This window comes from Zonotrichia albicollis, chromosome 10 (assembly GCF_047830755.1).
Source record: "Zonotrichia albicollis isolate bZonAlb1 chromosome 10, bZonAlb1.hap1, whole genome shotgun sequence".
In the NCBI taxonomy this organism is placed as follows: Eukaryota; Metazoa; Chordata; class Aves; order Passeriformes; family Passerellidae; genus Zonotrichia; species Zonotrichia albicollis.
Window position 1 is genome coordinate 16,934,614 of NC_133828.1, and position 16,046 is coordinate 16,950,659.

Genomic DNA, 16,046 nt, shown 5'->3' on the forward strand with positions numbered 1-16,046 from the left:
AAGTTCCCATTTGCTTTAAGTTACTTTAAGTTTCCCATATAAGTTCAAATGTTATAGAACATTTGAAATGTTCTATAACATTTCAAAATGTGTTTGCATCTTTAGTTTTTAATATGAATATTTGTAATGTTATTTTTTTGCTTAAATTCTTTATAACCATCTTGTTGAATTCAACCTTTTTTGGGCACAGAATGGAATGAGAAATTACCAAAACTGACAGTTGAAAAACCAGAAAAGTTGATGCTAGAGTTGAGAGGTTCAGAAGTGTGAGTACTTATCAGAGTTTCTCCTGCTAAAATCAGAAAACTGAACACAACTCTGTCACTTGCTCACTTGTGTCGAGAAAAGCAATATTGTGAGATGTGTGAAGCTGACAAGAGAAGGAAAATCGATACACTGGGAGGATGCTGTGTTGTGAATTAAAGCAAATGGATGGAAGTTCTGGACATTGTGAGATTGGAGAGCGGCTTTTTCTTTCCACTTGGGAGATTTTCTCTCCTTCCCTTCTAATTCTCAAGAGCTGATGATGTTCCACATGGCTGTGAAGGCTCCTTCTGCAGCTCATTGCCTCTGATTGTGAACAGAGCAAGGAGTCTTCATCACAAGGCCAGGGCCAGAATTTGGAGAACATGTAGGGATTTTTAATTTTTTTTAACTAGAAAGGCTAGGAAGACTGCAATTACCAGACATGACACTGCAGAAATAATGAGCAGACAGCCCAGAAGCCTTTCCAGGACAAAGTGGAACTAACAACTATTTTGCCTTTCAAGCCCTCGCTTATAAACACTGAGCTAAAAATACTTTTGGAAACACCCAGCCGTCCCAATCCTTGGGAAATGAAAATTTAATTATCTGATTTTACTTTTTTTCTCTCTGAAATTTGAATCAGCTCAGAATTAACCTTGAACAATACAGTGTAGGAAGGAGAATAGAGTTTAAGTAGGGTCAAGTCAATCTTGTTGAAATACCCAGTAAATCAGTAAGATTCTTGGAGTGAGTCAGTATAAAGTGCTAGGCTTTTTATGTTCTGTAATAAAAAGTAAAATAGAAAAATAAACAAAACACAATCTCTCTCTGAATGCAGTGAGTAAGGAAATATTATCACAAGGCTTTTTAATGGATTATTTTTGTCCTAGAATCTTAGGTTTGGGTTGGAAGGGACCTTAAAGGCCATCTCATTCCAACCCCCTGCCATGGGCAGGGACACCTTCCACTGGGACAGGCTGCTCAGAGCCCTGTCCAACCTGGCCTGCTTCTCTGGGCAGTCCATTCCAGTGCCTCACCCTCCTCACAGTGAGCAATGTCCTCTGCTGAGCGTGTGCCAGAGGGTGGAATTTGGCTGAATCACTACCAGCAGCTTTTATCTTTATAAACTCCCTTGCCAAGGCGAGCAGCACTGCTGTTGCCTTTTCTGCACAGTCTGTCCATTTTGTCACTGTTAAATGCGGCTGTTACTACATTAAGCACTTGTCAAATAAATTAAAACGATCCAAAGACCGCAGCGATCTTCTGTGATGTGGAAAAGTCCGGCAGGAGTCTAGGAAACGCGGCGGGATTGAAACGGCTCGTGCGGTGACAGCCTGTTAATTGTTGCCTCTGGTCTCCTGAGTTCCAAGGGAAAGAGTTCAGTGGGAAAGATCCATCACTTGTACAAGGCAGGCACACATGCGGGGACAGACGCCCCCCACTCGGGGACAGACGCCCCGCGATCGCTGCCAGCCCCTGCCTGGGGCCAGGCTCGTGGCTCTCCTTCAGCTGCTTCGCGCTCCCAGGGAGAAAAGAAGATCATCTCTTCCTGCACAATAATTTCTTCCTGCATCATAATTTCTCCCTGCACCCCTCAGTAAATAAGCGTGGCCCTACCTAAATGGCTGCAGGGATTGTTTGGTGTTCTTGGTGCTCCGGGGGAAGTTTGTACAATGTGTGTTTTCTTCATAGAACCTTAGAAACCGAGCAAGTCACTGTTTCCATAAAAATCCCTGGCTTTGATAATGTCTTAGAAGATTTGAGTTGAGATTGTCAGATTGTTCTTCCAACCTTTCAACCAACTAACTTAACGCCTTGAACTTTTGTTTTTCTTAAACAGAAATTATAATCTTAAAATCTCTTCCTTTCACAGGGAAAATACATGGATATTGAGTTTGATTTCAAGGGTGACCCACTTGGGGGAGTTATAAGCAACTGTGAGTATTACTTTTGGTATCAGTATATTCACAGACTAAAAGGTTTTCTGTAGAAAGGAAGATGGTCAAATTATTGAAAAGATCACTTGTGTTAGTCTAATAGAAGTCCTCTCCATCATGTGATAAATTTTAATTTTATTGCTGTTGTGGTGCTGAATAATGTACCTTAGAGGAAGTGAAAACAGACTCAAGAGGTAAGCATGAATATTGAATTTACTGAGTTGTTTAAAAGGTACTGAGTCATGAGTCTGTATATTGTCTCTGAAGCTAGTGGCAGATGCATATGGATATCTGAGGGTCTTTTTTATTTGTGAATCCCTGGAATCAGATGTGTTACTAGGTTTGGTGGGTCATGTATTTATGGCAGATCCTGTAATTTGCAAGGGTGATAGAGAGTGTGCTGGAGATCACCATGAGACGAGTGTGTTTGCTTGGAACCAAAGCTGTCTGCACAAAAATTTATACACCTCAAAAGTGTAGGAAAAAGTTTGCATTGAGAGAGGATGTACAGCTGTTGAGTTTGGGGAGGCAAAGGTGGCCTTGGAGCTTGTTTTATGACACCTGTAGCAATTCAGAAATTCTGACCAGCTCTCTGTTGGGAAGAAAAAGGCTGGGAACTGAATGGCAGCCCAGAATGCTTTGACTTGCTTTTCTTTTGAGGGTTTAAGTGCAGCTTTTAAAATAAATTCCTCCTCAGTGCTATATAAAGCCATATTTGTTTGGTTTTCTTATTTTTAAAAGGGGAGGAAGAGGGCAGTGAGTGACTATACTAGGTGTCACTGACCCAGCCTTGACCTCTCATTCCACCCAGCCAAATTCATTGCTGCTTCTAAAGATGTGACTTTTGACACCACTGGCATTTTGCTGGTTGTGAAATAATGAGACTCACCCAAGGTGAACTGTACTCTCCATATATAACATAAACATTTTAAAAACCGTGAGGAATTTTGCACATAAATGTAGGTTTTGGTTTTTTTCAGAAGGCAGACATTTTTTCTCAACCAGATCACCTTTTGGAACTGTGCCTGAAGAGCCTAATTTTTGTGACAGGGTAGATCTTGAAACTCAAATTAGTCACTATATAAGTGTTTATGGCTATCTATTAGCTTTGACATTTGGCAGTTAACAAAATTAGAGGCCAAACATAATATATTCATAATAATTAAATGGGAACAAGAAGATTCTAAAAGGCTGTTATTTGTTTCTTTTTATTTCACATTCAAAATATATACATAAAAATGAGCCCTCCTTTGTAAGAGTGGACATTTAACAGTCTGTCTTTGGAAGTACTGCACTGAGTCATGTAATTAAAATATTGTGTCATATCAAAAGGCAATCCAAATAGTTGCTCTGTAGTTTATCTGCCCCATAAATCTCTGCATGGTGTAATTATAATATTACATGTAATTGTAGTGATGTGATGACATATGTATCAAAGGGCAGACATATTTTTGGATCCATCTAAAATATGCCTGTTTTAGGCATTCTTTCTGTCTTGTCACATGTAATAATTATCTAATAGCAAGGAGATTAATGTCAATTTAAGAATAAAGACCTGATGTGTAAGCAAGCCCTGCTGAGGAAAAGATGTTGCTTGTTGAACTATTAAATGCCTCATCCTTGGCAGAGTATGTTACAGGCAAATACTGAGTTCCTGTAGCAGCATGTTAATGCATCTCATCTTCGACTAAGTGTTTGCAAAATTTGCTAGTCCATCCATCTCTCTTTTAAAGATGTTTAAAATTCTCTGCATTTTCAAAGCAAGTTGGTTGTGGTGCCTTAGATCTTTTCCACACATCTGCAGCATTGCATTGCAATACAAACATTTCTTTTCCTGTGAGGCATCATCATTCTGAAGATATTGGGGACCTAAATTCTTTTACACCCCTCAGAATTTACTCTGGTTTAAGTCAAAATCAGGATTTGTCTTCATAATTCATTAGGCTTGAAGTAAAGTAGTGCTGAAGTTTCCTATCCTTAAAAGGGAAAGTATGATTATGAAAATATTCATAAATATTCTTTGATTTCTGACCGTCTGTTGGTTTGGTATTAATATGATGTGAAGATGACATTATAATGCTTTATTTAAACTTTAAGAGTTGTTTCTGGCCAGCCTAATTTCCAAACATCACTTAAGGTAGTGGGCTTTTTGTGGCACAGCCTGAAGATGTATTTCATGGTGTGAGTGGCTCGGAGCAGACACGGCAAACATCTAGGTTGTTTTGGTGGCAAGGATGGTAACCAAGATAAGCTGCTGATTTTATCAGACTGGTGTGGAAAAGCAGAGACCCATTGGGCTGAAAGGTCTCTCTTGGAATGGCCTGCTCTGGAATGCTGTGGAGCTCTGTGGAAGGTTGGTCACTGCCTGCGTGACCCTTCAAGGAGTGGCTGAAGCTGCTGTGACCTGGGGCCATTCTCCTTCAATGAGCTCCTGCTCCTTAATGAGAGGGGTTAACCTGGGAGGAACCTTCCTCAGGATGGAGTTAGAGGGTGGAATTATGGTGCCAGAGCACAGTGCTGGTCTGCCCTGTCCAGCTTGCAGCCAGGGGGAATGTCCAGCTGACAGATCCAAAACATTTAACGTGCCATGAGCAGAAGGGTGAATCTTCTGAGTGAAATCAGAATGGAAATAATGAAATGGAAGGGATTTGTGGCATCTCTAAATTCAGGACTGGTATGTACCCAAAGTGAAGATAATGCTGTGTTTGAACAGTGTGAAATCTGTGCAGTTTCATTTCATGTATGGCAGCTCAGATCTTCCAACCGTGCTGGTTTCCAAGGGAATTGATTTACTGTTACATCATTGTGAACAGTCGGGAAACGAAATTGGGAATGGAAAACTTGAAATTAATGTGGTTTATGCAAACATTAAGTATTTTATTTCAGTCAGGAATTGTTTCCCCCTTGGACTACAAGGCAGCAAGTGTTGCATTTGTTTGATCCATCACCATGGGTGAGTGGAAGGGTGAAGAAGGCTGACTGAGGTGTGCTGTAAGCCTGAACTGTTAGTCCTGCCTTTTTGTTAGCTTTCTGTGAAGATCCCAGCTTGTTTTCCTAATGGATGGGAGATGCTGGAGCCCATGGAAGGTGCTCAGTCCTGGTGCCAGCTGCCAGCCAGCCCATCCATCCACAGGTGACCTGTTTCATGTGCATGGGCTTAGGAAATCCAGGCTGCTCCTGTGGGCATTGCTCAACACAAAACCCTTGCTGTGGTGCCACCTGGGACTGTAGGCATCTCATCACTGTTCAGCAGCAAACATCAGTCCCTGCTTAAAGGTGTTTGCTGCTTTAAATGGCACCTGCAAACAGGTAAATGTTTTTTTACATTTACATTTTCTCCCTCTGAGGTGTATCTGCTCTTTCTGCCTTCCTGCTTATTCCTGTTTATAATCACTGCTGTTGCAGTGGACAGTCTTGTCAGCACTTATGCACTCAGAGGGCTTTTTTTCCAGAGCACTTATCAGTAAAGGCAGTGTTGGAGTGTTGCTTTCAGCTAGGTGTAACATTGTGGAAATAAATTACAGAAAAGATCTATATTATTCTTAGTTTTTCATTTATTATAACTACTTTGGTAGTGAGGATGAGAGAGAGGAGAATGGTAGTTTCTCTTCCACCTGTAATTACACAATAAGACATATCTTTTATAAAGATAGGTATGTTTGGTTTTGGAGTAATAGGTGCTAATTGCAATATTTTTTTTCAGCTCTGAAGTATGACTCTGTCCACAGATGCTGCATCTGTTTTGTACTGAAGGAAGTGTTTATGTGCACACTTGGTTCATTAGTTTTGTGACTGGTTTTCTGTACACTAAATTTGATGGCTGAAGGGGTTTTGCACAGCACAGCTCAAAATGTTTCACTTTCACAATAGTTTAGACCTTTTGAAAAGCACGGATCTTACAATATCTTTCCCAGAGTTTTTGCAAGTCTTAAATTTTCGTGTTTCACCTGGAATTTCCTGCTGAAGAATACCTGGCTTTTAGCATTCAGTGATCTTTCCTAATCTGCCTAAGCCCTTCAGTGATATAATGATTAACTAGGAGACAACATTGGTGCAGGTTGTGACGTAAAGGATTTGCACTGCCTGGTCTGGAAATGCCATTTTTAACCAGCAAAATGTCTTTAGAGTCCGGATAACAAGAGATTAAGAAAGGGCCCTGTTTTGTCATCTTTTCCAGCAACAACATGAAGGAAATCTATGATGTTTAAGGCAACAACTTTTTTAAAGTTAGCAAAGTGATAACTTTGCAACTTATTATTTACTTGTTTGTTCATTTTAAAAGTCAGAAGTAATTACCTGCTTACTGAGCAATCTAGAACCTGAGATGTGATTGCTGTTGGAAAGCTCCTTTGCTTAGGGAAATATTGCAGAAACTGGACAATTAGACATTTTGGGAAGAGATATCCATTCTTGTTGATTTTGTTTTAAATCTTCACTTGTTGCAACATCTCCCTTGGTGTTCCTCTCAGCACATTTGCTGCCATTTAGGCAATGGCTTTGCCTAAACTAGGAAGAGTTTGAGAAAACAAGCTGCAAACTATATTAAACATTTTGATTAGCTCATTTTTAAACAGCATTCATCACTTGAGCAAGGAGGATTTAGCACTTTAAATGATGCAGTCATTGTCTATGCACATGCTCCCCATTTAGTAATTTCTGACTGACACAATTATGGATCAGTTTATCCAAGGGAACATTACTGTGAGCTTGGGGGGAATAATAAGGAAAAGTTAATGAGGAACTTTTTAATCAGTGACTTTTTTTATGAAAACCAGATAATCAAGGTAGGAAAAGAAGAAATAATGTGGCTGTAGAAATAAGCTGCTGTGACTAGAACATGTTCTGTAACTTCAGCTGAGCTGCTAAAAGGCTCCTTGTTGTGGCCAGCTGAAGAGACAATGACTAAAATAAACTTCACCTGGATGATTTAGAATGTACCAAGGTAGTGTCATTTGTTGGTTCTACTGTTTACTTGCTCCTTTTTTGAATGTTGATTTGATTTCTAGTATATTTAGAGAAATAAAATATCCTAAATTTTTCTGCATCACTTGCGTTCATGGGTCAAGTAACCCAAAAAAAAGTGTATGAACTTGTGCATTAGAGTTTGCAGAAGTATTCAGAATCTTCCTCTCTTTCCTCCCTCTCTTTCCTCTCTCTCTTTCTTTCTTTCTTGTTAAGTCAAATTGTTTACCAGGGTGCTTACACAGATCTCTTGCATTTAAACAGTGATATCTAGGAATAACAAAAAAATCTTCAGAACCTGAGGCCTGTAGCTTGATTTTGAGTCATCTGAATTAATGGGTATTCATACAGAAATGTTTCCAAAGTTAAACTTTTCCAAGGCAAATTAATTTTTAATTTTTTTTTTTTTTTTTGCTTTGGTGCATGCAACAAGTTAAACGTTGCTGTTTAAGCAGAAGCACTGTTAGATAATGCAGAAATAACCCATAAAAACACCATATGTGTGATATGTTTGAGGTCTGTATGTGCTCTCCTGATAATTCTGCATTGTCCCTACTCATAATTCACATAGACCATGTAACAAAATGCAATGTAGAGAGAGTTTGGGGGTTTTTGCTTCTGTGGATTTTCACATAGATGAGCACCATCTGTCCACACATTCTACTGTCAACACAATCACCCAGGGGCCACGTGCAGCAGTCTGAAGTGCAGCTTTGTCTTTTCTCTTTGGACTGTTTGATCCACAGCGCTGGCAATTGGGTGGGAGTTAACACAAAACTTGCTGGCAGTGCAGGGGTTGCATCAAGAAAAAGATATGTGGTTGATTTATTAAAATGCTAATTAGGGCAAACAGAGGGAAGAAGTTTTCTGAAGAAGTTGGCAGATGGTCTGGATCTGTCCTACAAGTCTGATTTCAGTCTGCCTGTGAACAGAAAGAAAAGGAAAAAAAATCCAGTGAAAAAAGATTTGAAAAAGAATTGGCAGCAGCTGCTTTGTTAAGGAAAATACCTGAGTTTCTGACAGTGACTGTTTTTTTCCTCAATTTTGAAGGCTGACAGAATATGGAATGTTAGGCCTTTTGAAAACTGACTGTGAATTGGTTAACTTTGTTGCTTGTAAAAATACATGAATAAGATAAACTGGTGAAAAAAACAGTTATCCTCCTAAACAAAACTAATTTTACATACATTCAGGAACCTGTTTTTTAAATCTGCTGAAGGCATGCATGTAATTAGGAGGCTTACATACAATATTTTGCCAGGATGTGTTGCTGGGCTTTTATGACAGCATTTGAGAAAATTTATGGGTAGAATATTTTTAAACCCAAATAAGCCAAACCACATTGCTTCAATATCCTTTGAGAATACAGCCATTTCCTGAAGTGTGCGCAGCCACTGTGGGAGCTGAAGTTGTTTATTTTTTTGAGATTAAATTTGGCTGCGATCTGTTCCAACACTTGCCTGGAGAACCTTCACAGCCAGCACAGCTCTGAACTGCCTGCTGCTCACCTTGCCTTTCCCAGCCCAAATATTAACACTTGGATGGGGGACCAGCCTGTAAATACTTGAAATTTGGCCTACTGTTAGCCAATCAGAAGATTAATAATGCTGTCTGAATTTTGTCATCGTTGTCACTGGCTAATTATGGAGTGCAGAACAGTGACAGCTCCCTTTGGGGGTTTTCTGCTTGCCCAGGCTTAGAGAGAACTTTACCCCCAGTCCTGGGAAGTGTGGGGATGTGTCATGGTAGGTGCAGGGAAAACTCCTTTGCTGTGTGCTTGGAATGAGGCACTGAATGTCTCTCTCCCCATGTCACTGAATATATGTGGCTTAAGATATACACATGGGAATTGTGTGTCTGCTAGCTGGAAAAATGTACTTGTGCTAGTGAGAAAAGAAGAAAAAACTCATATGTTTTGTACAAAACCAGCAGGTCACACTGGTACCTGTCCAGATGTTCTCTTGCTGCATTCCTCTTCCTCCTCCTGCGCTGTGAACCACAGCCCCCCAGTGCAGTGTGAATACCCTTTGAGTTGTCCCCTATGTGGCACATAGGATGTTGAGCTGAAGTGGTTGCAAGGTGTTACAGGTCAGTCTGCTCATGCTGCTGCCAGGATTCCTGCCCTGGTGTGAAATGTCTGTCACTGAGAGCAGCCTTCCTGTCCAGCTACTCCCTCAGTGCAGTGATGCTGCCCAAAGTGCTGCTTTTCCATTTCACTTTGAGTATATCAGGATGGAGCTTCTGTCAGCCCTACTGGGAATTATTTCATAGTCTGATACACCTGAGGATCACAAAGTGCTGCATGATTATTCGGTTTAAATGCTTTCTTTATTTGGTCTCTCCTTTTCATTTACCCATCTTTCATCCACTGGTAACATTTTGCCTCTTCAGACTTTCACCTATGAGAGTCATCCTCACCAAATCCCAATTTTGTGGTGGTACTGTAAATCAGTTAGCATCTTTTGAGCACCTTGCCTCCCTCACATTGCCTTCTCTTTGCAGCTCACAGACTGAGCCTTTACCAGAGCACTGGGCATGCCCCTAGCTCAAAGCAATATTTGATATCCATGATATACTATGATGAAGTTCATACTGACATTCTTCTGGTTTGCTGATGGTGACATAAAGCAATGAAGTACAAAATGATGGAGGGTTATGTTCATTTTAAAGGGTTTTGCTCCAGCATCTGTCCCTGACCTGTGAGATTTTTGTTGGTTTGTTTGTTTAGATCTGCTAGAGAAGTCTCGTGTGGTGAAGCAGCCAAGGGGTGAAAGAAACTTCCACATTTTCTACCAGATCCTGTCTGGTGCATCAGAAGAGTTTCTCTGTAAGTGTTGCCCTTGTGCCTTGTTCACATGTGAGTTTTCTTTATATTTAACGTGCTATTCCATGCACATCATCTTTTGTGGGAAATGTGATATTGATTTGTTTTTCAAATAATGGGTGGTAGAATCATTGGTAATATGTGAAGTCCACATATGCTTGGATATTATCCAGATACCTGAGTCAGAATTACTGAATTAGTCGGAATTGCTGGCTTAGCAATGTGTTATAAACAAATTTGAAAACATGTTCTTATTCAGAAGGCTAATAATTAAAAGATCCTTGAAGAAAATCCAATAATAACAACCTATTCCTGACAGTGCTGATTCTGGGATAAAATTGCTACTAACAAGAATGCTGTTACTAATGATGCTTTAATTTGATTTATTAGGCAAGCTCAAGCTGGAGAGGGATTTCAGCAGATACAACTACCTGGGCCTTGATTCTGCCAGAGTGAATGGGGTGGACGATGCTGCAAACTTCAGAACAGTCAGGGTGAGAAGGAGCAGGGGCTGGCTGTGCAGGGCTCTTTCTCTTGGTCTGTCTGTCCCTGCAGGGCTGGGCTGGGAGGGACACCTTCTCTGAGTGCTGGGATAGAGCGTGTTTGCACAGGGAAACATGGATACAGCTGGGAAATGGGATCAAGCTTCTGGAGTATTCTTAGGGGAATACAAAAAGGACCAAAAAAAACCAAACAAAAAAAGAATTAAAAAAAGAAAAAAATCAAACAGAACTCCCCCCAGACCAAAAAGAAACAAACAAAAAGAAAACAAAAGAAAGGCGGGGGGAAACTCAGATGCTTTGGTCAGATTCTGGGAAAAGTTATATTTTGTAGAGGCTTAGGACAGCAGTGCCTGAGCCTCAGGGACTGGGTGATGCTGACCAAGTTGAAAGAAAAGGAGAACTGGCATGGTTCTCCAGATGATTTGCTGTCCTGTTTTTGCTTGGTTCTACTCAGGGACAAGATGAATACAGGACCTTGTTACCCAGTGTGTGCAGATATGGATTCTAAAAGTGACAGGTCTGAGAAGACAGGAGGACCTGTTCATCTGACTGGGAAAAATTGGGTTGGGTTACAAACTAAATAAAGTGGCTAAAAAAAGTACAATGGTTCAGAAACCCAAATTTTGAATGAGTCCTAGAAATGGACTGGACTGATAATGCCAGCTCCATTTTCACACCTCTTGTGTATTAAAAAACTTACTTATCTTAGCATAGGAATGATACCAGGCACTTCTAGTAGCAGAAGTGTTCATAAACAATTTGTAATTTTGCAGATAAATGGTGAATTTTTCAAGTATGATCTGTTTAAATGTAAATGCTTTTATCTCATAATTTTATTTGTCCCCTTTCCAGAATGCAATGCAGATTGTTGGGTTTATGGATCATGAAACACAGTCAGTGTTTGAAGTGGTGGCAGCCGTTCTGAAATTGGGAAATATCGAATTTAAGCCTGAATCTCGTGCAAATGGGCTAGATGAAAGTAAAATCAAAGATAAAAATGGTAAGATGAGATTAGTGATGGGAAGAAAGCCACTAATTTGTCTGAAGTCATTATTAATTTTGTTGTTTCTGCAGACATACAATATCCTTACATGTGAATTAGATTGTTTCCAGAGCTCACCCTCAGGCAGCTATGGGCTGCATTCTGTGCAATTTCAATCGTTCTGTTTGAAATGCCAAAAACTATTTTCTCCTTTTCCCCCACTTTATTAGCACTTTATTCTAAAATGTTAAATGGTTCCGTGCCTTTATGTAGCTACTTGTTTTTTCTGCAGTGGAGGATTTTTGTTCTTTTGCAGTATCTCTGCCTTTAGTGTCAGATTCATTTGGTGATATTTTTGCAGCTGATGTATTTTGAAAGTTCATTTTCATCTGAAAGTTTTTCATTATGAAAAGTAGTCTGCTATAAATGGAGAGAAAGTTTATTTTCTCAAAAATAAGTGGATAAGAAAGTGCTTTTAAAACCAGTTGCTCTGTTTCCTTGCACTGTGAATATTTTTAAAATCTTTGCTTGGCAGGGTGGTGGGGAGAGAGTGTGAATGGGGAACGATTCTGTTGGAGAGCATTTTGGGAAAATACCACACTTCTTAAAAGCTGGTCGTTTTGGGGAAGGAAAAATAATAATATGGAAGGATTGATTGTATTTATACTTTGCTTTTTCTTGCTAGAACTGAAGGAAATCTGTGAGCTGACAGGTATAGACCAGTCTGTATTGGAGAGAGCTTTCAGCTTCCGGACTGTTGAGGCCAAACAGGAGAAAGTTTCAACAACACTAAACGTGGCTCAGGTAAAAAAAGCTCCTGATTTAAAAAGATCAAAAGATCTTTTTAGATGCCAATTTTATTCTGCATGATTAAATCATAGCTAATGCAATAAAAACTACAGCTGAAAGGCTGCACTGAATAAATCACGAGCATAAGTGTGTTTTTTGCTCAGTGGTTTCTAAATGTTAAGAGATGCTTTGGTGTCTGAATTACCCCCAAAAGGTGAGGGATAGGCAAATGTTGAGCTCTAGAGAATGTGAAAACAAGCAGTCCTGCACAAAGCACGTGTTGCAAGTGTTGAGGCAGACTGTTTTCATTTAGGACAACTGCTGTAATTCCATGTGAGCTGTGGGCCCCGGGGCTGCTGGAACCCCTTTGCTGCCAGAGTGAATTCATCTCCCCGCGGTGCTGCAGAGCCGGGGTGGCTGCCACCTGTGTCTCATCAGCTCAGGCAGCAGGAGTGGGGCTTCTCCAGCTGCAGCTGCTCCAGCCCCATGCCTGGCATGGGCATGGGGGTGTGAGTGTTCAGGGGGCAGCTGGAGGGCCCCAGTTGTGGCTGCTGCTCCAGCCAGCCCGAGGGCAGAGCCGGTGCTCCCTGTGCTGGCTTTACTCATTAATAGCACTTTTAGGACACCTCAGCAGCAGGAGGGTGTTTGGCTTAGCCCAGCATTTATAACATTTTTCTTATTTCTTCTCTTCAGGCTTATTATGCCCGGGATGCTCTGGCGAAGAATTTGTACAGTCGCCTGTTCTCCTGGCTTGTTACCAGGATCAATGAGAGCATTAAGGTATTGTTGCTTTGTGCTTGTAAAAAGAAAAAAAAAAATCAATAGGAATCCTTCAAATTAAAGTGGACAGTAAAACTGTATTTGCCAATTTCATTTCTCCTGGCTGTACACTGTTACACACAAATAACCTTATCACAGCTCAACAAATTGCTCTCTGCTCTGTTCTTAAGCTTGTAAAAATATTCACATTAAGTGTATTTTGGGAAACCATATGTAACATTTTAGTTTTACAGTATTTGACAGCCTGCTTATGAGATGCATTCATTTTCTTGAATCCCAAGTATGCAATGTACAGATGACAGACTCAGTGTTTGTTTTTCTTTAAGGCACAAACAAAAGTGAGAAAGAAGGTAATGGGGGTGCTGGACATATATGGCTTTGAAATTTTTGAGGTAAGACCTTTATAATGGTAACCATTTTGTGAGAGAGCTGTTATTAAAGCTTAACAAAGTTGTTCATTAATTCAAAATCAGAATATATGTAATTTGACTCAATTGTTTTATGCCAGACCAAAAAAACCCAAAAAAACCCACTAGAAATGTAAACCAAGGAGAGATGTCTTAGTGTGTCTGGCAATTGAAACAAAAAATTATGAAAGTTATACTTGTGTTTTTACACCATAGATAAATACATATTTATGATGGATAAACTAAATATATTTTGTTGTGACATACATTCTGAGCATAGGAGAAACTCTGGCACTGTCATTTCTGCCCTGAGGCATTTTGTGGATGTCTTTGAACAAGCTGTGTATCCTGAGAGGGATAAAAAAACCCAAAAACCAACCACCCAACAAAAACTATACATTTTTTTCCTGTCAAAATTAAACAAGGATTTATATTGCATTTCATCTCAATTCACTTAGGTAAATACTCTGTACCTAATCCAAGCTAAAGATCTGTGGCTCACTGCTGTTTGTTTACAATAGTATTTTTAGACTGGTGGTATTTTGAAACAAAACAATCAATGAGGAGTTTTTAATTGGGTTAGAGAGCACCGGGGACAGGGCATTTCCCATAAATCTTGTTCTGACAGTTTTTGTGAAGAGATTTATAGATCTTGCTTGGAGTCTGTGTGTGCTTTAACTAGAAACTCGTCTGAGGAGAAAAAAAATCAGTAGAAAAATCCTGACCCGCTTCCCTACATCCCTCTTAGAAATCTGGGCAGGGTGTTGAAGCTGTGTGGAAAATGGGAATAAGTGTTCATGTGAGGGTGGTGTGAGTTTCATTTCAGAAGCAAAACATCCAACTAAGTGCAAATCAGAGTTCCTCTGAAGAGGAAGAGGAAAGCTGAGAGCTGCCTCGAGGGCTTGCTGAGCAGGGCTGTGCTGTTTGCATTAGACACAAGCACACATGTATGGAAATGCAGTGCCCGAGGTCAGGTGGCTGAATGGGGAGCCTGGTGCCAGATCTCTTGGGAGCTGCTCCTAGAGGAGCTTTTGGGAGGCTGGCACTGGGGTGGTGCTGCTGGCATCCTCAGGCAGGGCTGTTTGCTCTGGCTCCCCTGTGCTGTCAGGCTGGACAGGCACAGGGAGGTGGGACACACGAGCCAGCTGGGGGACTGTGTTTGTGGCATGGTGCTCCAGAGATGAGGCTGCTTCTCACCTGTAATTGTCATCTTTTCTACAGTCAGCATCTTAGAAGGTCATAAGTAAGTGGCCGAGTGCAGGAGAAAAGTTTGAAAAAAACAAAACCGAGCCTTTGCACTTACCTGTCATACTGAATTACAGTGTAGCTTTCTAAAAAGCTGCAAACTCAAAAGCTGTGGAATAATGTGGGTAGTTACTGTTCACTTCTTTAAATGCCAGCGATTTGTTTTCCTGGAAAAGCTGGGGAAGGTTTTGCCTTGTGACTTAAGGACCAAATTCATCAGTACATTCACACAAGGTGTGACTCTCTCATGAGTTTAGACCTATGGTGAGAAGAGCAGCCAAGCAACTTGGTTCAGCATCACGAAAATAACAGAATTATTGTTTATATTTAATTATATTAAAGCAACTAATCAATAAATAAAACTTTTGACACTGTGCAGCCACATAAGCCAAGGAAAATTTAGTAATGTATTAAGATTTATAGCATAACAAATACAGTGGAATTAGGAGCATTTTGCTGTGTGATGTATTTGTAAACACTATAGCCAAACATTCAAAATATCAGCTGAGGTGTTGTTAATGGCAGTAACATATCCATCTAATTATGAATCAGTTAAAACCTATGACTAAAAATGTGCAGTCACCTCTTGAACCTAGTTCTTAAGTCATATTTTGATTTTCACATCTGTTCCTGAAACTTAGAGCTAATGTCAGCTTTACAAAGAATGTTTGTTGGCAAAAATGCACTTGAAAGGCTTAATCTCTAAATTTGTGCCTTTTAAATGTGGAAGCAGTTTGATGTGCTGAGGGTAGGAAGGCCTTCATTAATCATGTTTCTACTCAGGAATCAGGCAAGTTTATCATTAGTGCGTGGTCTTTGACCTGAAGTGGCCTTTACCCTGGAGACAGAGTGTATCAAAACCCACAAGAGGTGTAGCAGGAGTGTTTTATATACATGCAAAATATTTACACAGGAAGCTCAGTACCATTGGAATAAGCAGCAAGAAATGTGTTTACTGAAGGGTGATTTTTACATTTAATTTTTTTCTTTGGTTTTTAATGTTTTTGTTTTGTTTCCTAATGGGCAGGGCACAATATTTCTTGGGCCTTTTTTCTGTTCGGGATGATTCTTTGGATCATCCTAGAGTTCCTTGTGTAAGAATAGTGAATAAAGAAATTCTGGTTTACCATTCTGAAAGATCCTACACTTCACCTTCTTGATAACAATAGCAGTCTTGTTCTAGTATATGCAAACTGAAGATTTTAATGAGATTTTTTCATCTATTTTTGAAATATTGATTTTTTTTTTTACGGTTCATTGTGGTTTCTGCAATTTTCTGTAATTTAAGCTGAAGTTAATTTACAAGGGTAACTTGTGGTTTCTTGGAAATTAACAGGGAAAAGATATTTGGAGTATTGATACTGCTGGCAT

At 40.0% G+C, this 16,046-nt stretch overlaps 1 protein-coding gene across 5 annotated transcripts in view; it reads left to right on the forward strand.

Moving 5' to 3' along the window:
• The window catches only part of MYO1B (myosin IB), a 105,513-nt gene that overhangs the window by 53,437 nt on the left and 36,030 nt on the right, over positions 1–16,046 (forward strand). For all 5 annotated transcript variants that reach the window (XM_074548200.1, XM_014271132.3, XM_014271133.3 and 2 more), the window contains exons 7-13: positions 2,120–2,183; positions 9,874–9,972; positions 10,360–10,463; positions 11,325–11,472; positions 12,140–12,258; positions 12,937–13,023; positions 13,350–13,415. In XM_074548200.1, coding sequence (XP_074404301.1) covers positions 2,120–2,183; positions 9,874–9,972; positions 10,360–10,463; positions 11,325–11,472; positions 12,140–12,258; positions 12,937–13,023; positions 13,350–13,415 — 687 coding nt within the window. The remainder of the gene's footprint in view (positions 1–2,119; positions 2,184–9,873; positions 9,973–10,359; positions 10,464–11,324; positions 11,473–12,139; positions 12,259–12,936; positions 13,024–13,349; positions 13,416–16,046) is intronic.